The sequence below is a fragment of the Balaenoptera ricei genome, chromosome 17 (assembly GCF_028023285.1).
Source record: "Balaenoptera ricei isolate mBalRic1 chromosome 17, mBalRic1.hap2, whole genome shotgun sequence".
Classification (NCBI taxonomy): Eukaryota; Metazoa; Chordata; class Mammalia; order Artiodactyla; family Balaenopteridae; genus Balaenoptera; species Balaenoptera ricei.
This window is the reverse complement of record NC_082655.1, coordinates 10,149-33,083: the sequence shown is the minus strand read 5'-3', so window position 1 is coordinate 33,083 and position 22,935 is coordinate 10,149. Positions and strand designations below refer to the sequence as shown.

The window sequence follows — 22,935 nt, the reverse complement described above, 5'->3', positions numbered from 1 at the left end:
GCTTACCGGCCAATCAGATCCTAGGGTTCTGTCGGGCCGCTCTAGGCGGCTCAGAGGACTCTATGCCACTGGCCCCGTCGTCTTGGGAGAGGCTTTAGAAGTTCGTCAGAGAGTTAGGGAGTGACGCAAGAAACTCGGATCTACCCAGAGAAGGGAAAAGGATCAGAGAGGGAATAAGTGAAGGTAAAATAAAATCTTTGACTTGTCTTACTCCTAAGTAAAATAAAAGGTCATTGTTTTTCAGAGTAATATTGAATATTAGTGACAGTGTATTGGGTAAGTGTCGCATGTGTAAGGTGAGTGGCAGCGGTGTCCTAGGGACGGGAGAGAGGAATCGGGACACTGGGTTATAAGTACCCGTGCTACCCTTGAGGCGGTGTAGTGTTATTTGAAGGTGGACTTACATTAGTCCTAATATATATTGCAAACTTCTAAGACAAACATTAGAATTTTTTTGAAGTATAATTGACATGCTAAATAGGAGAAAAAAAATCTAATCAGATAAAATGCTCAATTAAACCGGAGAAGGCAGGAGAAGAGGCAAAGATTTTTAAAAAGAAACAAGTGTAATGAATAAAAAACAGTAACAACCATATTAATACTCACTTTAAAAGTGAATGGTCTAGATACACCAATTAAAAGACAGAACTGTCAAAGCAGATAAAAAAAATAAGACATATAACATATAATTATATGTTGTCTATAAGAAGCCCATTTTAAACACGAAGACACAGATAGATTAAAAATAAAGGGAGGAGAAAGGCATACCATGCTAACACTAATGGAAAGAAAGTTGGAGTATCTATATCGATTTCAGACAAAGCTGACTTCAGAGCAAGTAAAATTATCAGGGACAAAAAGGGGTATTAAGTATGATAAAGGGATCAAGTCTGTAAGAAAACACAAGGATCCTTACTGTGTATGCACCTAACAACAGAGCATCAAAATACATGAGACAAAAACTGATAGCACAGCACATTTTTCCAACAGCATTTGCTCACTTCATGTCTTGGTGTCACATTTTTGTAATTCTCGCAATATTTCAAACCTATCATTATTATATTTGTTATGGTGATCTGCAATCAGTGATATTTGATGTTTTGACTATGACTTGCTGAAGACTCAGATGATGGTTGGCAGTTTTTAGCAATATTTTTTATTAACGTATGTACATTGTTTTTTAGACATAATGCTATTGCACACTTAAGAGACTATATTGCAGTGTAAACATAACTTTTATATTCACTGGAAAACCAGAAAAATTCGTGTGACTTATTGCAACATCCACTTTATTACAGTAGTCTGGAACCGAACCTGCTGTATCTCTGAGGTGTGCCTGTATATTAACTGCCACACTTTTTGTATTTTTATGATTTTTCTTGGGGATTTCACTGTTTAAAATGGCCCTCAAGCATAGTGCTGAAGTGCTGTCTAATGTCCCTAAGTGCAAGAGGGCTGTGATGTGATGCCTTTATAGAGGAAGTGTGCTAGATGAACTTCATTCAGCACAAGTTATAGCGCTGTTGGCCGAGTTCAGTGTTTATGAATCAACAGTCTATATTAAATAAGGTGTCTTTAAGCAGAAACACACATAAAACAAGGTTATGTATTGATTGGTTGATGAAAATGTCGTGACCAGAGGCTCCGAGGAACCTAACTCTATTTCCCCTAGGAGCAATGGTTTGTTATTCCCTAATTCAGCGTTCCCAGCTACTTTATACAACTACCGTGGATGATGAGAATTGGCTGTATGTAAATATTTATATTTGCACATATGAAATTTATAGTATATTTTCTAAACAGGCCAGGGGAGTAGGCCAAGGAAAGACTGTGTCAGTGGAGACTAGTGTGTCTCAAGAGACAGAAAGCAGCCATGATGGTTGAGAGTGAAACGTTAGGCATGGTTCCTGCAGTGGCTGTGGAGGTGCAGACAGCCAGGCACAGCTAGATGAAGACTTGCTGTTCATTTTATGAGCCTTTATTACATGCCAGGGTGGGAGGCAATGTAGAGGAGATCTGGGGACTTAGTGACATGGAGGACTAGATCATCTATGCTTTCCTCTCTAGAGCTCTTCAAGGACCTACTGTCTGAGTTTGGGGGTTTGAACAGGTGCTAGTACTGTCAGGGAAGAAAAATGAGGCGGCTGGCTGGGCAGAGGGCAGTGGGGGCTGCAGGGGCCTGTAAGGAGAGGTGGGGGGGGGGTGAGGCTCGGAAGGCTGGCAGATCAGCAGGGCCAGAGCAGAGTGAGGTCTGGAAATAGTTGCCTCTGTATGACTTATGGGGCATGTGCTGGCTGGAAGTAAGGAGCTTGGACTTTATACTGGAGGAAATAGAAGATTTCTAGGCAGGAGAGCAACACAGTTTCTGTTTTAGAAAGACCACTCTCACCACAGGGTGGTTCAGAAAAGACAGCAGAGAGTGAAAGTGCAGGCAGAGAGATGAGCGAGAACTCGATTGAAGTTCAGGGCAGATACGGTGTGTGTTGGGGGGGTGGGGGTGGGTAGGCGTGGAGATTACTTAGGAGATAAACTGATAGGATTCAGTGGCTGACTGGGAATAGAGGCTGTGGAAGGGGAAGCATCTGGTGTGAGGCCTGTGCTCAGGCACACATGTCTGGGCTGAGAAGGCTTCTGTAGGAAGCAGTTTTGGGCCAAGTCATAGAGGGGTTTCACAGCCAAAGGAGGCAGGGAGAGGCCCCTTAGGGTCTGGAGTCCACTCACCACCAAAACCTCAGTCTCCCAGGACTGAAATACATCCTAACTGTGGTTGTTTTAAAATATGTCTAAAAAGTCTTTGGTCTTCCTCCAAAAGGTGAAGCAGCCTCAAAGAGAGCCTGATCTAGAACCAACCAGCTATGCTTTTGCTAGGTTCCTGACCCTCAGAAACTATGAGATAAAGAATGTTTGTTGTTTTCAATCTGATAAGTTTTGTGGTAATTTGTTACACTTCAGTAAATAGCTAATATATTAGCTATTTGGGTTGGCCAAAAAGTTCGTTTGTTTTTTTCTGTAAGATGGCTATAGTAGTGCTTAGTTGTCTTTAACTTCATTCGAAACAATTTTGTTAGATTGTATTGAGACAGCGGTCATATCAGCATACATTTTAAAAAAACATATCAAAATTGGTGAATTTTTGTGTAGCCATTTTATTTTACTTAAAAAAATTTTTTTAAATAAATTTATTTATTTAGGTTTTTTTTTCTTTGGCTGCGTTGGGTCTTCATTGCTGTGCGTGGGCTTTCTGTAGTTGCGGCAAGCGGGAGCTACTCTTTGTTGTGGTGCATGGGCTTCTAATTGCGGTGGCTTCTCTTGTTGCGGAGCACGGGCTCTAGGTGAGTGGGCTTCAGTAGCTGTGGCACACAGCCTCAGTAGTTGTGCCTCGCGGGCTCTAGAGCGCAGGCTCAGTAGTTGTGGTGCACAGGCTTAGTTGCTCCGCGGCATATGGGATCTTCCCGGACCAGGTCTCGAACCCGTGTCCCTGCACTGGCCGGCAGATTCTTAACCATTGCGCCACCAGGGAAGTCCCTGTGTAGCCATTTTAATATTGGAGAAGGAAGAAAAAACCCAACAGTTTCAGCATATTATGCTTTATTATTTCAAGAAAGGTAAAAACGCAACTGAAACGCAAAAAAAAATTTGTGCAGTTTATGGAGAAGGGGCTGTGACGGATCGAACGTGCCCAAAGTGGTTTGCGAAGTTTTGTGCTGGAGATTTCTCGCTGGACGATGCTCCATGGTTGGGTAGACCAGTTGAAGTTGATAGCGATCAAAGAGAGAACATTAATTGAGAACTATCAACGTTATACCACACGGGAGATAGCTGACATACTCAAAATATCCAAATCATGCGTTGAAAATCATTTGCACCAGCTTGGTTATGTTCATCGCTTTGATGTTTGGCTTCCACATAAGTTACGCGGGAAAAACCTTCTTGACCGTATTTCTGCATGCGATTCTCTACTTGAACATAATGAAAACGTTCCATTTTTAAAACAAATTGTGATGGGTGATGCAAAGTGGATACTGTACTATAATGTGAAATGGAAGAGATCGTGGGGCAAGTGAAATGAACCACCACCAAGCACACCGAAGGCTAGTCTTCATCTAAAGAAGGTGATGTGTATATGGTGGAATTGGAAGGGAGTCCCCTATTACGAGCTCCTTCTGGAAAATCGAATGAGTAATTCCAACAAGTACTGCTCCCAATTAGACCAAATGAAAGCAGCACTCATTGAAAAGCGTCTGGAATTAGTCAACAGAAAACGCATAATCTTCCATCAGGATACCACAAGACTGCATGTTTTTTGATGACCAGGCAAAAACTGTTACAACTTGGCTGGGAAGTTCTGATTCATCTGCCGTATTCACCAGACACTGCACCTTTGGATTTCCATTTATTTCAGTCTTTACAAAATTCTCTTACTGGAAAAAATTTCCATTCCCCAGAAGACTGTAAAAGGTACCTCGAACAGTTCTTTGCTCAAAAAGATAAGAGTTTTGGGGAAGACGGAATTATGAAGTTGCCTGAAAAATGGCAGGAGGTAGTGGAACAAAACGGTGAATACGTTGTTCAATAAAGTTCTTGGTGAAGATGAAAAATGTGTCTTTTGTTTTTACTTAAGAACCTAAGGAACTTTTTCACCAACCCGGTACTAACTACTGGGATGACCAAACTGTACCTTCTGAGACCTCCCATCCCCTCGCCTCAGGAAACAACGCCGATTTCACTGACAGGAATCATCGGACAGCAGCACCTCGGACTCCTGTCCTCTCAAGCAGCACCACGCACCCGGGTCCTCCTGACGCCTGTGATGCGAAACAAGGAGCGGCGCCTGGTGGTGGGGCGGCCTTGGGCAGGGAGCGCAGAAGGGCAGGTAGATGGTGCCCACGTCGAGACGCCAGCAGGTGCGCGGGGTCTTCCTGTTTCTGAATCCCCTCCAGGTCCTCCCCTCCCCTGCCCCAGCCGCTCTGGGCCCTCACCACACAGCAGCATCTGGGTAAGGCCGCGTCACTCCTCGGATGGATGAACGTCCCCCAGTGCTTCCACTGCGCTTACAACAGAAGCCGCCTCCCGCTGCGGTCCAGGGCCCTGCAACTACCCCACCTCACCTTGCACCTCGGCCCCCGCCCTCCTTTCCGCTGCCGGACCAGCCCCTCCAGGGCTGCTACTCCTTGCAGGACTTTGCTGACCACTCGCCGCCCCGTTGGGGCCGCTGTTATTCACAGCGCCGCTCTGGCTGACAGCTTTTCATGTCTGTTTACCTGCTTTTCCCTCCCCACTGGCAGGTGAGCTTTAAGGGCACATTCCCTTGTGTAGGCGTCGTCCTTTTATCCAGAGCAGTACCTGCAACCTAGTCAGTGTTGGGGAGGGTCTCCTGCAGACCGCGCTCCGAACGGCCCGGGCCCCGCCCACCGTGCTCCGAAAGGCCCGGGCCCGCCCACCGCGCCGCCCGCGCCCTGCGGAACTCTGCTACGCGGACGTGTTTGGCGGGGAGCGAATTCGGCGTCGGTCCCGAAGCCCTCCTCAGGCTCTGGGTACGGCTGCAGCGCATGGCGGTGAGTGCTGCGGTGAGGGCGCGCTGGTGGCGGGGCCTTGGGCCGTTGGCTCCTCGTGACCCTCGTACTGTTCCCCCTTCTCCAGGCTCCAGGACATCCTGCTCGGGAGACATCGGCAGCCCCAGGTACTGCCCGCGCACCCCGCAGCCCCCGGTTCCCCCCGGCGCCCCGAGTCCTTCCACTGTAAGGCCCTATCCAGTCTGTCTGCTTAGGGCACCCTACGTGCAGTGACGCTGCCTCCAGGGCCAAGAAGCAAAAGAAGAAGAAGAAAACCCGGAATGGGGCCTCTGCGGCGAATGGAGGCGGGAAGGCCACAGAAACGCCGGCCCCAGAGGAAGCCCCGCTAAGTGCGGAGGCCCAGGCAAGGGCGGGCCTTAGTCGGGAAGGGTGGAGCCTCGGGGTGCATTCTGGGTGGGAATCCGCCGGTGGGTGTAGTCTCGGATTTGCGAGCTGAAAGCGGGAAGAGGATGAGACGGGGCGTTTTGGGTTCCTGTGGGATGGGGCTGGAGGCCGCGGGGTCCAGGTGCCCTCTCACAGCCACTATCCCCGATCCACCGCAGGCGGAGCAGCTGGCCCGGGAACTGGCCTGGTGCGTGGAAAAGCTGGAGCTGGGGCTGAAGATGCAGAGACCCACCCCTAAGCAGAGTGAGGGGCCTGTCTGTAGAGTTGCGGGGGGGCGGGTGAACGGTGACAGTCCTGTGGCCTGCAGGTGCTCGCAAGGGATGGAATCGTTACCCTTGCCGTAGGACAGTTGGAGGTGAGGATAGAGAAGGTTACTAGTCCTGTGTTTTCATCTGCAGAAGAGCAAGCTCTTGGGGCAATCCGAACCCTGCGCAGCCAAAGAACCCCCCTGCCCCGGAAGAGGCAGCTGATGCGCTCCTTGTTCGGGGACTACAGGGCTCAGATGGAAGCCGAGTGGTGCGTGGCCCTGCGGGCTCTCAGGACTGGTGAGGACCTGGGAGCTGGTTGGTGCACACCTGCCTAGTTCAAGGGGGCGGGGAGGGAGAGCCTGGGCAGTGGAAGGAGGGAGCCGAGAGCAGTAGGGCTGGTGGGGGTAGAAGATGGCTCAGGAAAGCGTCAGGGAGCAGGGAGAGAGAAAGCCTGGATCTCAGGAACAGAGAACTCGGGCTTGGACCAGGGAGGCAGGGGCAGGAGAGTTAGTGAATCTCTCTGTGATTCTCAAGGGGGTGTGATGATAGTGTGATACCTTATAATTTTGAGAAGTAAGTCAGTTAATTTTTACAATGGGGATAGAGTTGTATGGGCACAGTTAACATTAGCCATTATCATTCAATTCTGATACGGTCTCTCCCCTCCCTTACAGCTGCCCACTCAGTCCAGTTGCAGCCTGTAGGTGAGGCCGCCAGAAAGAAGAGCCGAAGGGTCTGCAGGCCTCGTCTAACAGGGAGAGCCAAGGACACCCTAGACACTCCTCATGAAGAGTTTAGCTTCAATTTCTTTTAGCCTGTTCCCCATTCTGGAACGGTCCTCCTCTGCAGTTGGTGCAGGGGTTTGTCTTGAGTGCAGAACTTTCCCAGGAATGCTTTGTCATACAGATGTGGGGTTGCTCTGTCCCTGGCTGGTCAGTGAATCTGGTGCCATGGCTGTTGGGCAGATGCAAGACCTGCATGTTGGGTACTGACCTGACTGTGAGACAAGCCCAGGACCCCGTTTATAGGTTTTCAGCTGAAATGTCTCTCCTGCCAGAAGAGGGAAGTCCATTCAGAAGTTTCTACAGTAAACTGAAGTGAGTGTTTAGCATGTTGTAGAAGGACTCTTTTAACAGGCTTAGGAGCAGACTAGGTAGATGTTGGTAATAAGGATTAGTGGGGAAGCTACATAGTTGTACACTGGTGCTCACTTATGGAAGGATGTTCTGTCAAGTGGTGTAGAGTTCCATGCCATTGTGTCACATTGCCATAATAAAAGTATTCCTCATAAAAGTGGAGGAGTGAAAACGTGTGTTAACTGTCTATATAGTTGAGGTGGTGTGTGGCACTGCTGGGTCCAGGCTCTCACCCCAGTGCTTGGTCTTTTGTCTATATTGCCTTCATTCCTGAGCAGGTATCATCCTTGGGGAGCCATCGTAGCCCCCAGCAGCCCAGGCTTTGTTCTGAGGAGCAGATAGCTTCCTGCCCTAGGAATCCCAGCCAGACGCTAGCATTGAGCCTCAGTGGACAAGCTCTGATGTCAGCTGCTCCAGGTGATAGTCCCAGGCCTTCTGCATTAAGTTGGGTTTTCACGGGGGTTAATCCTCTTCAGTGGTTGTTATGCCATCTTTGGTGGTGTCTCCCAAACTTGCAGACTAGACTAGATAGATACCTGGAGCCCACCTGCCTACTCAACATCTCTATTTTGCTGTTTCACAGGCATTTCAAACTTGACGTGTCCAAAACATCCGATTAGTCCCTAAATCTCCATTTGTTTTCTGCTTTTCAGTGAATGGCACTACTGCTCAACTAGTTGATCAGGCCAAAAATCTGTGTCACCTCTGCAAAAGGGGTTCGTGGATCCAATTCCAACGTGTGTGTGTGTTTGTGTCGAGGGTTCCCGACACCAACGGCAATTCTTGGATGTCAGCAGCGTGTCCAAGAATGCAACTCAATTCTGACACTGTCTACCCCGAGATGGAATCAGATTCCACAGGAAAAGCGCTCAGTCCCACAAGACCCCCCTCCACTTCACATGCCAGTCACGAGTCCTATAGTTGTTCCCTATACTTCTGACCAACTGGCTATAAATCAGATTCCTGTGACCCCCTTCTTGGGTTCAGTTAACTTGCTATAATGAATACCAGAACTCAGGAAAACTTGTTCACTCACTAGATTACCAGTTTATTACTAGGATATGAATAAAAGCCAGATACATATCACCAGGCACAGGGAAGGGCATGCAAGTCTCCTTCGGTCTCCGTGTTCACCACCCGGAAGCTCTCTAAACCCTGTCCTTTTGTATTTTATGGTGTCTTCCTTACATAGACATTATTGATTCAACTTTTAGCCCTTCTTCGCTCCCCAGAGGTGGGAAGTTTTAACCCTCTAATCACATGCTTAGTTCTGCCCGCCAGCCTCCATCTTTTGTCGGAATTCGAAAGTCACCTTCCCTGAAGTGTTTTCAGGAACTGAGGACGAGAGACCAAATAACCTATTGCCATTGTTCCTCAGGAAATTCCAAGGGATTTTTGGAGCAGTGAGCCAGAAACTGTGGATGAAGACCAAATACATGTGAGAAATAAATATTTCGATCATTTGAATGAACATATATATATATATACATTTCTTATAAATCATGGTATTGCGTCCTCTATTGCCCTTTCTCCCCCACGTGTGTTCAGTACTTCAGCTGGTATGAGCTCTGTCTTCAAAATAAGTCTCAGATGTTCCGCGCTTTCTTCGTCTTCTCTGCTAAGCATCCTCATGCTGGCCACGTCTCTCGCCCTGAATGCCACGTGAGCCTCCAGGTGTGAGTCCCCTCTGACAGCCACTCCTGCCTCCTGTCTGTTCAGCAGCCAGAGTGTTCCTCCTCCATGTGTGCTGGGTTCTGTTCCTCTGACCCAGTGACTTGATCGTACCTAGGATGCCATATGAAGGCTGGTGGATGAGGCCCCACACAGGGCCTGCACACATTTAGGCTCCTGACCCCCTGTCTGATGTGGCTTCCTCCTCGCCACCCCCGTTCCTGCCTTGCTGGCTTCCTGTCTGCTCCTGAGGCAACCAACTTAATCCTGCTGAAAGGTCTTCAGTTCTGCTGCTCCCTTTGCCTGATTGCTCTTCCTTCAGATCTTAGCAGGACTGGCCTCTGGAGAGTAAATGGCTTTGATGGAGAAGTAGCTCCACCCCGCCACTCCTCAGCTGGAGCTGGGGAGGGGGACACAGAGGCAAGCAGCCCTGAGGCGCAGCGCGGCGGGTTCCATAGAGTCCACCTGCAGCAGGTCCTGGACTTTGGGAAACACGGGACAAGGAAACAGGACGCGTTTGGAGACCGGAGATGTGGGGGAACTGCCTGGCCTCTGGGTGGGCAGTCAGCTAGGCCGCCCTCTCCAGTCCTGGATCATCTTTCTACTTGGGATGCTCCTCCTTTGGCCTGTACCCAGTGGTGGTCTTGGCGGGGTTCCCTCTGTGACTTTTCTGTTGCGCAACTACAGCTAAGTCACATCCCTTCCCCTGTCCTCTGTTCAGCCATCTGCACATGGGGTGGGTGGAGGTAGTGGTGGGCGAGGTGAACTGGAGGCCCTCACCCACCTGCCATGCTCTTCAGCGTGTTCTGGTCTGTGCAGCAGGCCCTGGTGTGGGGTGGGGGTCTCAGGCCGACACCAGCTCCACGGCTCAGTGGCTCACCTGCAGATCCTCCAGGTGGCCTTTGCCCTCTGTGTGAGCTACACCCACATGTCTGGCACAGACCACTGGACGATGTCCTCCTGGTCTGACCCCTGCAGGGGTGCTGGTGTCCAGCCACACTGTGAGCCCCCCGACCCCCCCAGTTGCCCAGTGACCCCACTCAGGGACCCTATTTCTTTTCCTAGTCCCTACTTTCCTGGGGCTCCTCTCATCCTCTCCTTCGTGCTCTGAGAAGCCAGTCCTCCCCACCCCACTCTTCCCCTGGTGTCCCGCTCCCCCTGCCCCGCCCCCAGGCCCTACTCTTCTCACTGCTCCCCACACTTAGTACCCCTGCACTCGTGGGCTCCCTTCACCCCACTCTCTACCTAGTGTCCCGCTCCTGCTCCTTCTGGAGACATCTGCCTCCTACCTTTAAGAAACCCGTCGTCCGCCTGCCCCCCACCCCCCGCCCCCAGGTTCCTTGTTCCTACCCGGGTCCCCATCCAGTCAGCTCTCTCGCCCCCTTCTAGATCAGCGATATCTTGGACTTCTTTAATCCTGCCTGGAGGAGGAGGCGCTGGGATGGAAACCCCGCCTGTCCCTGCACTGGCCCCGGGCAGTGCCGACCACAGTTGTGCTGCCTGGTCTCTTCCTCCTGCCGCTGGGAGCCACCCAGGCGTGGCCCAGCTGTGAATCCAGTTGAGGTTCAGCCTGTGGATCACCGTGTCTGTGGCCCTGGCAGGACCCTCACCTGGGATGGCCGCGATGACTCTGGACAGGCTCTAGGTGTCCTGAGCTGGTGGCAGCAGTATGCTGGCTCCACTGCTCCCACATCCCTGTGTGCACTGGACCAGGGCTCTGGGGGTGCCTGGGGCAGCCTTGAGCATTGTAGGAGGGGCCCTGTCCTCATAGGTCACTGAATACCCCCTTTTTGTGGAGTTAGTTAGGGAAGGGGCCAAGAGGTCAGAATGGATGCAGTTTTGTAAAATGTAATGTACACGTTGGTTTTTAGTAAAATAGACCATTTATTTTTCCTACAAAATTTTATCAGCACCTGCTCTGTTCCCTATGGCCTGTTCTGAGGACTGTGTTCCTTCCAGCAGAGGGAGGCCCTCCCCCTCAGTTTGAGTCCTGTTGTCTCTTGAAAAATGGAGGTGTGTCCCCCACCCTCTGGATGCCTGGACAGGTTTGGCTCAGGGATACGCATTCTGCCCCTGAGATTTCAGAGCCCCAGCTATGTCCACCTGCAACTACACATACCTTGGTATCCTGGGGTCCCAGCCTAGTTTGCCTGCTTGCTGTGCCCCCGTGGAACTCGCCAAAAGCTGATCCCCACCTCAAGTCTTGCCCTCCAGTCCTGGGCCCCAGCTGCCCACTCCCCTCTGGTCATGTGGACCGCACACCTGGGGAGCTTCAGAAACAGGTGACACCCAGACACTCCTGTTGTCTTCCTTCGAAAGGGATGCTAGCTTCTCACTCACCATTCACAATAATGAACGCTGGAGGAGTAGATCTAAAGCTGTAAACTAACCTCTAGAAATGCTGGGGAAAAAGCGAGAAAACATGTTGAAGACTGGAGTGTGGGGAAGATTTGCAGAATTTTATAATTCATTCCACACGCTGGGAAGAATATATCTAAAATGACATTCAAGCCTTTGAAACTGATAACTGAGGGGCTGACATTCCTGAAGGAATTGCTGAACACACAGAGCTTACTTTCTTCAATAAGAGGGTAAGTAGTAAATCTAGCTTTAGTTAGGATAAGAGGCAGGACATTAGCTAGGGACAGTGTCAGGTTAACGGCTAGGGATAGTGTCAGGAAATGAGCTAGGGATAGTGTCAAGACCTTAGTAACTGAGACGTCAAGGCCTTATTTAGTACCAGCGTCAGGGCCTCAGATAATACCAGCGTCAGGGCTAGAGGTAGGGACAGCATCAGAGCCTGAGTTAGTGAGAGAGACAGGCTTTGAGTCAGGGATTTCGTCAGGCCCTGAGTTAGGGACAACGTCCCTAACAATAGAGAGACAGGTCTCACCCTTGCTTCTCCACCTGCATCTTACAGAGGTGGAAAGTACAAACTGCAGCCCAGCAAGCCAGGGACCCAGGCAATCCTGAAACTGCAAAGTCACCTGTGTTGATTCCAGCCAGCTTTTAGTAAGTAAATCCGTGACTTTTGTAAGAAGAGATTTCTGAAGATGTGTACCTTCTACAGAATTCACATTTAGTGAGGGGCATGTGAAAAGGTATACACAATTTTAATCTTTTTATATTACTAATAGCGTATCTTAATGATTGAAAAATAGAAATTCCTGTAAATAAAAAGAAAACCAGAAAGTACTCATACTTTACACACCTAGTGTTCACGATCTAATGGACCTGCTTCGCCTTCCCCTCTCTCTTCTATCTGAACCTCCACGATGGACGGGACTCACCTGGTACAAGTGACGCGGGGTCGAGCTGGACTGTTGGTTTTCTGCTCCGCCTCTGCTTCCTCTCCGCATCCTGGACTCTAAAGAAGATGAATGAAATGTCTGCTCTGGTTGCTGGCTGTTTCATCTCCAAGTTAACCTCAGTCTGTGGTTGTGGAGGGCCTCAGAAGTCAGGAAGGTCCCCCGCCGCCAACATGGGGAGGGTGGGGCCGGACCCAGGTTCCAGCCCAGCCCTGACACGCAGTGCGCTCAGTGGGACATGTTGGCATGCATGCAAGGCTGTAGCGCTGCCAGCCCCTATATGCTGCCTTCTTGAGGGCTGGCGGTGCCCTTCAGGACTGGCTGCATCCTTTGTCCCATTTGAGTGGGCAGTAGTAGATAATAAAATCTCGGAATATCCCTTGACCCCTGACCATCCAGGCAGGCATCTGTGGTCCTCCAGCTCAGACCTGCCTGGGCCCTGTCAAGCCCCTGTGGCCAATCACTGAGCTGACCTTGCTGCTGGGCAATTGAACAGCTACCTGGGCAGCGTAGACGGCCCCTTGGGATGTTTCAGTTCCCTACATCCATGTGATTGAGAAAAGGGCCTCCTCCCTCATAGCCTCTCAGCCTTCCGAGAGGACGTAACCCTCCCGACATTGAGTGTGGCCCTGGCCACAAGCAGCATACAGCAGACCGTGGCCCTGCAATCCTCTGGCCTTCGGGTTGTTGCAAACCTTTGACATTCATACTCATTAAAAATCAAAGGTATGGGAGCAAGTGGCTTCCCAGCTGGTGTTTTCACTCTGAGGCCACGTGGTCTCCAGGAGCCACGTGCATTCCGGGCCCAGTCCCTGCGGCCTCCGGAAAGCCAGCCAACTGTGGATTCCACGGTATAGAATAATCCTTGAGACACTGCTCCGTTGAGTAACAGTTTCTTTACCACCTACCATTTGGTTTCTGTTCTCTGTAAAGGAGACAGCAGAGACTGGGAAATGAGCAAATGTGTTCTGTGGAGATGGGTGATTAATATAGTCAGAGGGCAGGTGTGACTCCTGGGCTCCCACCTCCCAGGGACACAAATGAAGTCTGTGTGCCTTTTGAGGTACACTGTCAATCAGGGCCAGCCTCTGATGTGAGGCCCCGATGCCCAAAGCAAGAGTCTTGAGTTTACCACCAACAGCAAAGTTGCTATTTTAGCTAGTGGAAGAGCTTCCTGCCATCAAGGGAGGACAGCAAGAGCCCTGGATGGGTGACCACAGTCACTGACCTTAACTGAACCTCTTCCTTTCTGGTAAAATGGACATTGAGTGGGTGTCGCCTGCAGTTTCTGGAAGCCCTGGATGCAGTGAGAGAGAGTGTTCCTGTGAATGGGGCCACCCGAAGGCATTTAGCAGGACAAAGGATTGGAGGGAGACCAGATCACACTGCAAGAGAGTGAGCCACCAGAACTGCCAGGTCCAAATCCACTCTTAAACCTGTCTCTTGCAGTTATTAATTTATTTCTGTCGTTTAAAAATAATGTTTTATTTTACTTTCGTAAGTGTGTCCAGTCCATTGGAATAAAAAAAGTCATAGCTGATACATCAGAACGAATAATCCCTGAGACTCCCTTGGGTGCCCTACTGGATGGGGCATGGCTGGGAGAGATGAAGACACTGAGCAGGGTCCGAACTTAGGGGAACTGCCAGACTGCTGTGTCTCTGTTCCTTCCCTGTCCCAGGAGAGCGAAATCCCGGAACAATGAAAGGACAAGCAAAATGGGGAAGAGGTCTTTCGGTGGCTTAACTGTTCTGTTTGTATTTTCCTTTGTTATGTTCCATTTTGTTAATGTGTGTTTTTACTGGGAAGTTACCCATTTTCCCTAGATTTCTAGTGTGATGCAATAGGTTTCTCATTCTAGTTTTCAACCGAATTGTCACTTATTAACTGACATCCATATTTCATTTGGGTTTCCTTCATTCTAACTTTTTGTCTTCCAGGATGCCATCCAGTGTATCACGTGACATTTAGTCATCATGTCTGTTTAGGCTCTTTTGGGCTTTCACAGTTTCTCAGACTGTCCTTGTTTCTATGACCTTGACGTTGGTGAGGAGTACTGGTGAGATATTTTGTTGACTGTCCCGCATTGGAATTTACTTGGTGTTTTTTCCAGGATTAGGCTTGAGTTATGGGTTTTGAGTAAGCAGATCACAGAGGTAAAGTGCTTTCTCATCACTTTATATCAAGGGAACAGGCTCTCAAGGCAACTTATCACTGTTACTATTAACTTTGGTCACCTGGCTGAGGTAGTTTTTCAGATTTCCCCACAATGAAGTTAAGTTTTTCCCATTTCCGTGCTGTGTGTCTTCTTTAGGAGGAAGCTACTTTGGGAGCCAGCACTTATGGAGACAGGAGTTATCTCCACCTCCACAATCCATGGATGGCTGAGTGTCCAGATCAATTATTTGGACTTCTGCATAGGAGATTTCTATTCAACCTTATTGATTAAAACAAACAAACAAACAAACAAACAAAACCCTATGCAGTTACTTATTTTTACCAGCATGGACACCTGTGGACAGTTTCTTTTGTTTGTTTTTCTTTGTTTTTTTAACTTTTTGTTATAATCCAGCAGGCCAGATTTTGTTGCTAAGTTCATTCCTACTTTGGCTATTGAGAGGTCTTTCCATTGGCTCCTGTTTTCCTTTGACATCATTCCACCCTGTGGATTTTTTTTCTTGATACTTCCTTATTTTCTGATATAAGATTCAAGATTGTCCTGGCTCATATATTTACTGTGTCAGTCCTAGTGTCAGCCATTATTTCAAAGAGCTCTGGTTCTTTTTACTAGAGAATGTTATGAAAAAGTTACATATAGGAGCTAAAAGTGCTCAGCTGATAATGCAAGGAAATATATGCATGTATTCCCACCTTTGTGTATTGTTGGGTCTCAGGGAGGGGTGCTCCACAATGGCATATCAATTATTTTGAATTACAGTTCCTTAATAAATGGCTGATGCAAGAGGGACACTGTATCTATCTCCTTGAAAGCAGGAAATAAGTCTCTCATGTGAAAGGTGCAGAAGCCTATATGAACAACACTTGGTACTTCTATAATTTACTACCCCAAGCCCAAACTCTGTTTAGATTCTTCACTAATTGAGTATCCCAAACCTAAGTTTCTTTGGCCTGTAAATTCCTCATAACTTTATTCTATGATGAAATTAAGCCTCACTTTCTGTTACAGTTGGGGAGGGATCTGTAAAGCACCTTGGTTTTTAAAGCAAAGGTTTGTTACTGGAACAAAGTGTCCCCCCAAAATAGTCTGATGCTCAAGATGTCTGTGTTCCCTTCATGTGATAGTTCAGGGCAGGTGGGGGTCGGGGCCCAGGCTCTGTCCTCCTTGTTTCTCTTCCCTGCTTTCAGGTGGAGGGGTCCCACCAGCAGGGGATGGGGTGACCACATGGCACCGTGCCCTCCATCCTAGGACACAGGCTGGCCAAGGCCGTCACCACCTCCACCACTTCCATTTGGAGCTGCAGTGGGTGGGAAAGCTGGGAGGTGCAGGCTGGCTGTGAACAGGAAAAAGGGACGTGGGCTGTGGTGGACAGCTGGGCGGCTCTGCTGTGGCAGGGTCACCCGGAAGCTAGCACACAGCCTCTGGGTCCTGTGAAACATGATTATACATCAGCATGCAGTCTTTGATGCTTTGTGGTTCTGGAAATCCTATAGGAGGTGGTTCAGAGCAGAGTAAGGTAATGCTCTCAGTGGAGGTGGTGAAGCCGAAGGTCTGCCCTTCAGACTGAAGGTGCTACTGTGGGTGTATATACAGGACAAAACCATCTCGTGTGAATGTAGATCAGGCTCGTTTAAGATCAGTGCAGTCGTGGGGCTTCCCTGGTGGTGTGGTGGTTGATGATCTGCCTGCGGATGCAGGGGACACGGGTTCGAGACCTGGTCTGGGAAAACCCCACATGCTGCAGAGCAGCTATGCCCGTGTGCCACAACTACTGAGCCCCCACGCCTAGAGCCCGTGCTCCACAACAAGAGAAGCCACCACAATGAGAAGCCCATGCACCGCAGTGAAGAGAAGCCCCCCTCGCCGCAACTAGAGAAATCCCGTGTGCAACAACGAAGACCCAACGCAGCCAAAAATAAATAAATAAAATAAATAAATGTAAAAAAAATCTTTAAAAAAGGAAAAAGAAAAAGATCAGTGCAGTCGTGTTATGCCTAAAATCTCATATCTTGTGCCTTTCCTCGGGGACACTTTCCTCAGTTCCTGAGGCTACTATAACTCACATACAGGGGAATGGAGAGTGGGCTAGCTAGTGTGAGACCTTCTTTACCCTGTGTGTGAGTCTGCTTGGGGCTGCCATAAGAAATACCACAGACCAGGCAGCTTGAACAACAGACCTACCTCCTAGTCCTGGATGATGTCTGAGATCAAGGTGTCTGCAGGCTGGTTTTTCCTTGAGGCTTCTCTTCTTGGTGTGTAGACAGCCATGTTCTCTTCACATGATCTTCTGTGTCCTAATCTCTTCTGGTAGGACATCAGTCTTATTGGATTAGGATCCACCCTAGTGACCTCATTTTACCTTGATCACCTCTTTAAAAACCCCATCTCCAAATACCGCCACATCCTGGGGTCCTGGGGGTTAAGGATTCAGCATGTGATTTTGGGGGGAACAACTGAGCCCACAGCATCCTGCTTAGGAACTAACGTGTGCCTGGGTCCTTCCTTCCCTCAAGTCCCATGGGGATCATGCGATAGCTAAGGGAGAGGCCACTCGTGCAGTGTTTGTGTCCCAGTTGGGGAACCCTTCTCTGCTCTCTTTGATCAGGCAGCAGCAGTGCCAGCCCCATCCTGAGGTGAGCAGTTCTGGGGTTTGGTGCCATCTCGCCTGGCCTGCTGAGGTGGTCAGTATCAGGGAGCCAAGAGCCACCAGCCCAGTAGGGATGCCGGGGACTCTCAGGGCCTTGGCAAATGTCTTTCCCAGCAGATACTCTAGCGAAAGTGGGGAAACATTTGGGGATTACATGTGGGAGAGAGTCACAGTCTCGTTTATACTTCAGAAAGACCAGGTTGGGGTGGGATGTGAGACGCACCGTGGGGGCAGGGAGATTTGTCAGGGCCTGATGGAGGAACCAGGCGCTAGATCGGGCTTGGGCCAGGGCTGTGGGTGTAGAGGGGAATTAGTGTGAATTTGGAGGAGGGGGTTGCAGGGTATGAGATCAGCTGGTGCACAATTCTCTGGTTGGTTGATGGTGAGGTAACAGGGTGGTGAACAGTATCAATTCTTAGGTGCCAGTAGGTCTGGGGGCTCTTGATCATCTAGTACAGTAGTTAATGTCTTCCATCTGGTAGAAGTCTGTAAAACAACTCAGGAAGCGTGCATCAGATGCTGTTATCCAGGTACTTCAGAGAGGAGCTACAGCAGAGGATATGGGGGGTGGTCTGTACTGGGAAGGCCCTGTAGGGTCCTGCTCGGTTACACCTGGTGCCTGGGTTCAACAACCTGGGAAGGTGGGGCTGCTTCTGGGTGTGGGGAGCTGCAGGATCCCAGTCCCCTGAGGGCCCTGTTAGCCCCCAAGGTGAGATGGGGGTGCAGTGACTGGACAGAGGCGTCTGGCCTGGGAGAGGGGTCCGGGCTGGAAATGTCACGGGAATCATCGCAGGGAGGAAGAGGAAAGACCAGGCTGGGGAAGGTGGGTTACAGCAGACTCCACGGATGTCTCTGTGGGCCTGACAGAAGGAACTCAGAGCCAGAAGAAGTGGCCATCAGGAGTTCAGCTTCATTCTCCTGTTCCTTTGTAAAACTGCTGTGTCAGTTTGAAACACAACCAAGAGACTTCTGGGCCCATTGCTGCCGTGGTTTCATCAAAGGGGCCCGGGTAGAAAACAGAATCACTGCAGGCCCCACCCATGTCCCCACTGGGGGTGAATCCGATCAGGGCTCCAGGGCTCACAGACTTGAGGGAACCTCTGTCCTCAGGACTGGTCTTTTTCCTTCCTCTCACCTGCTGGTCAGGAGCCCAGGCACCCCCGTCCTGGCTCCATCCTCCAGGGCCTGGATTCTGGGACAGCTTAGGGGTAAGCAAGACCCTCACGCTCCTTTATCTGCCTGGGGCAAAGAATGTCTAAAAAGGTGCAACTGGCTGATTACAGAGGGCTGAGTGTTTGCAGCAGGTATGGGTGGAAAGATGGGGTGTGAGTTTCCTATGTCTTCACAGCCTTCCCAGTGTAAAGATCTGTGCATTTCCTATGGCCAGTGAACTCCCCACACCATCCTCCCAGGAAGCTCAGCCAAGTATTATGAGGGCAGAGGCTCTCCCCTTGCTTATCTTTAACTTCCCACTCCCACAATGAGGAGCTTGGTGCCCACTATCTGCCATTTACCTATGCATTGCTGCTTTCCAGATTACATGTGCAGAGGTTTCAGGATTGTTAGCTGTTACACCCTGGAAAGAACTCCATAAAATAAAGTCCACTGTTTGTGTACATTTTTTTTTCCAAATATTGATATTGTACTTCATTATGTTTTTTTTTTTAATTTTTAAAATTTATCTATTTATTTATTTTTGGCTGTGTTGGGTCTTCGTTTCTGTGCGAGGGCTTTCTCTAGTTGTGGCAAGCGGGGGCCACTCTTCATCGCAGTGCGTGGGCCTCTCACTATCGCGGCCTCTCTTGTTGTGGAGCACAGGCTCCAGATGCACAGGCTCAGTAGTTGTGGCTCACGGACCTAGTTGCTCCGCGATATGTGGGATCCTCCCAGACCAGGGCTCGAACCCGTGTCCCCTGCATTGGCAGGCAGATTCTCAACCACTGCGCCACCAGGGAAGCCCCGTTTGTGTACATTTTGCATTTGGTCTAGAGATTGCGTTCATTTCCAAAGTTAACTTAGGTCAGCACCTTTTATCCCATCCCCTACAGTGAGTTTTTTCCATGCATTTCTAATACAGTTAGATTCTGTCACATTGAGTATTCCATCCTGTAATACTCCTACACCGTAAATAACTAAATTTTGAATAGAGTTTGATTGACTCCTTGGGCTATACACATCTACGGGTTTAGACAAATGCATAGTGACAGGTATCCATCCTAGAGTGTCACATGGAATACTTCAAATCCCCCACCCCACGATCTGCTTATCATCTGTGTAGCTTTGCCTTTCCCAGAATGTCACCAATAGGGTCATACTTTGTGCAGCCTCCTCAGACTGGATTCTTTCACTTAACAATATATACTGAGGATTTATCCATGTCTTTCCATGGGTTGATGGTTCTTTCCTTTCTGCTGCTGAGTAGTATTCCATTGCATGTGTATGGAAGGAAAAACAATTTTCACTCTGTCCTTCTAGGTTCTTGGTTGAGCCCCACCCCCATCCCATAGTAAAAGCCAGATTAACAGGAGAAAAACAGAAGTTTAAGAGCATGTATACCTCCTGTATACAGGGGAGATACCCAGAAAAACTGAGTCACTCCCTGAAATGGCCAAAGCCATCACCTTAAATACCAAATACCATCTTCAGATAAAAACAAAAGACCTTGGGGAAGGGGGGAAGCCAATAGTGGCAGGTTATCATGCAAAGCACAGTAAACAAGGGTATTGTATGCATATTTAAGTCGGGAATTCTCCATTGATAAGAGTGACTTGAGATTTAATCATCCTTGTATTTCTGGTGCAAAGAGGGACACGGCATTAGAAATGGAGATTTCCTTATAAATGTCCTTCATAAAAGGTCAGTCTCTATTCAGTTTTTTGTATCTTTTTTTGAATGAGACTGAAATAATCCTTATGCCAGAGAGACATATATTGGCGTGGTGTATTCTGCTCACCTTGACATGGATGTACTCCACTTTGCTTATGCAGTCATCTAGTGAAGGATATCCTGATTTCTTCAGGTTTTTAGCCATTATGAATAGTGCTGCTGTGCATAATTGCACCCTTGTCTGCTTTTGGACATAGATTTTCAAAGCAGTTGCCTATATACTGGACGCATAATTGTTGGACCCCGAGGGGAGACTTGATTAGTTGTGGAAAAAGCTGCCGAACTGTCTTGCCACGTGGCTGTGCCTGCACCCCAGCTATGAGGAGGGGTTGCTCCTCACCCTCCAGCAGTCGGTGTTGCCATAGTTTTGGAGTTCAGCCATCCTAGTAGGTGTGCTGTGATGGCTCACGATTTTAATTTGGAAATCCCTAATAGTATATGATTTTTTTGTATAATTTTTATTATCTGTATATCTTTTTTGGCCAGGTGTGTGTTCAAATCCTTAGCCATTTTTAAAATGGGGTTGTGTTAGAGGTCTTTGTCCATTTTGAGTCCAAGTCCTTTACTGGATATGTGGTTTACAAGTATTTTTCTCCCAGTTTTGTGGCTTGTCTTTTTTATCTTGGAGAGGCAGCAGTGAATGGTGGCATGAAGCGAGATCTTCATTCCCTGCCCAGGAATTGAACGTGGGTAGCCTGGATGAAAACCAAGAATCCTAGCCACCACCCCTGCTAGCTCTTGCCCCCAGCGAAAAATGCATTTCTCATAGAGGTAAAAACTGTAAAAACAGGTACAAAGTTTATTATTAGAGACATAGCACAGCAACAAGTGGGAGAGCACACAGAGAAACAGTTTGTTTAGTTAAGACAGAAGCAAGGCAGAGATGCACACCCGGAGAGAAAGGGTGTGGACACTCTCCCTAATGAGGAGGAGTGCAGTAAAGAGGCAGTTAAGTCACTTATATAGGGCAGTTCTTCCGGGTCTCTGTTCACCTCTGGCCAATTATCTGGTTTCTTTTTCCACACCTGCCCTGCCCTAGAACCCTCCCCAACATGCATGCGCAACTTTTTTCCAAGATGGATTACAGCCCAGAGGCCTATGGGACGACCTTAGCATCACCTATTTTGGGGTGGTGCCCCTTCCTTTTTGACCCTGAAGGAACCTTTCTGCACATGTGCAATGTTTCCCTTGCCCCAAGGATGAGAAATGTATGACCTTTTGATATTTTAACAGGGTTTAGTCCCACTCTGTCCCTCCCATAAAAATGTCCAATGTCTGGTTATTTACCCTATTTCTGTTGCTGGTCTTCATATCGAGGTGCAGACCTCGAAATATAGACAGGAGTCCGGTCATAAATATGTAGTCCTAGAGCCCGTTTGTGTCTTGCTTCAGGAAATGTAAACAGGGGGCTGGTAATGAATGTCCAGCCTGGAGCCCATTTTTTTCTCACCCCAGGAAGTGTGAACCGGAGGTCAGTTGTAAATGCATAGGCTGGAGACCATTTATCTCCTGCCTCATTTTGACTTTGTGAATAAGGTCTTTGAGAGTAGAAATCTTTAATTTTATAAAGTGCACCATATTTTTTTCTTTTGTGATTGGCCTTGTATATTAAAACTCAAAGCCCGTGATCTATAGACGAAACCCAAGGTCATGTAGATTTTCTTCTATGTTTCTCTGTAATTTTCATAGCCTTGCATTTGAAATGTCTGTGAATAAATTTGTGTGAATTTGGCATAAGTTTTAAAGTTCGTGTGTAGGGACTTCCCTGGTGGTCCTGTGGGTAAGGCTCCATGCTCCCAGTGCAGGGGGCCTGGGTTCCATCCCTGGTCAGGGAACTAGATCCCACGTGCCTCAACTAAGAGTTCGCATGCTGCAACTTAAAAAAGAAAAAGGTCCGTGTGACACAGCTAAGACCCAGCGAAGCTAAATAAATAAATATTAAAAAAAAAATAAGTAAAGTCTGTGTCTATAATCATTTCATTTCTTATGGTTTCTAGTTAATTGCTCCTTAACTATTTTGGAGATTTCATGGGTCATTTGGCTCTATTTCAATTTGAATTTCCACAGCAGAACGGATGTAGCAGAAGCCGGGTCTCCTCAGGACCCACTGGGGCTTTGGGACACTGTGGGGTCCAGTTCACGCTGACAGGAGCCAGGTCTCCTCTGGACCTGCTGGGAGGTGATGCTGCTAAAGGAAAAGGTGAGGAAAAGTGGGGGAGAAGGTTCTTGTGTCTGGTTGACTGCTGAGGGTGTCTGCCCTCAGAGGACCCAGGAGAGGAAGGGCTTCATGTGGAACACTGGTTTTTTAGCCAGTTTTTGTGTGGTGTAGACAGAGTGCAGTGTTTTTTGGTGTGTGGTGTCCAGTTTTGCCAGCACCATTTATTGAGGGGACTGTTGTTTCCCCAGTGTATGTTCTTGGCTCTTTTCTTGTGAATTAACTTACCGCATAACCGTAGGTTTATTTCTTGGGTCCCTGTCCTGTTCCTCTGGTCTGCGTGCCTGTTTTTGTGCCAATTGCACACTTTTTGGTGACTGTAGCTTCGTAATGTAGTGTGAAGTCAGGGAGGGAGACGCCTCCAACCTGTTCTCCGTTCTCAGACTCCCTTTGGCTATTCAGGGGCCTTTGTGTTTCCACACAAATGTTAGGAACGTTTGCTATATTTCTGTGAAGAATGCCATTGGAGTTCTGACCAGGCTTGCTTTGCATTTGAACATTGCTTTTGGTAGAATGGACATTTTAACAGTGTTCTTTGCATCCATGAGCACGGGATAGCTTTCCATTCATTTGTGTCTGTTCAGTTTCTTTCATCAGTGTATTACAGTTTTTAGTGTGCTTTCACATCCCTGGTTAAATTTATTCCCAGGTATTTTTTAGATGCAATTGTAAATGGGATTGTTTTCTT

General features: G+C 48.5%; 1 protein-coding gene across 3 annotated transcripts; it reads left to right on the top strand.

Annotated features, from left to right (window-relative positions):
* Window positions 1-75: 75 nt before the first annotated feature.
* Window positions 76-7,498, top strand: C17H8orf33 (chromosome 17 C8orf33 homolog). 3 transcript variants are annotated; one of them, XM_059901861.1, is made up of 8 exons: window positions 76-183; window positions 4,709-4,904; window positions 5,317-5,555; window positions 5,641-5,680; window positions 5,755-5,916; window positions 6,116-6,200; window positions 6,356-6,502; window positions 6,880-7,498. In XM_059901861.1, the coding sequence occupies exons 2-8, from the start codon at window positions 4,878-4,880 to the stop codon at window positions 7,017-7,019; spliced, it is 840 nt and encodes a 279-aa protein (XP_059757844.1). In that variant the 5' UTR covers window positions 76-183; window positions 4,709-4,877; the 3' UTR covers window positions 7,020-7,498. The 3 variants fall into 3 exon arrangements, with proteins under 3 accessions (XP_059757844.1, XP_059757845.1, XP_059757846.1); XM_059901862.1 differs by having other exon boundaries at window positions 82-183; window positions 4,734-4,904; XM_059901863.1 differs by lacking the exons at window positions 76-183; window positions 4,709-4,904 and having other exon boundaries at window positions 5,474-5,555; window positions 5,768-5,916.
* The last annotated feature ends 15,437 nt before the right edge of the window (window positions 7,499-22,935 follow it).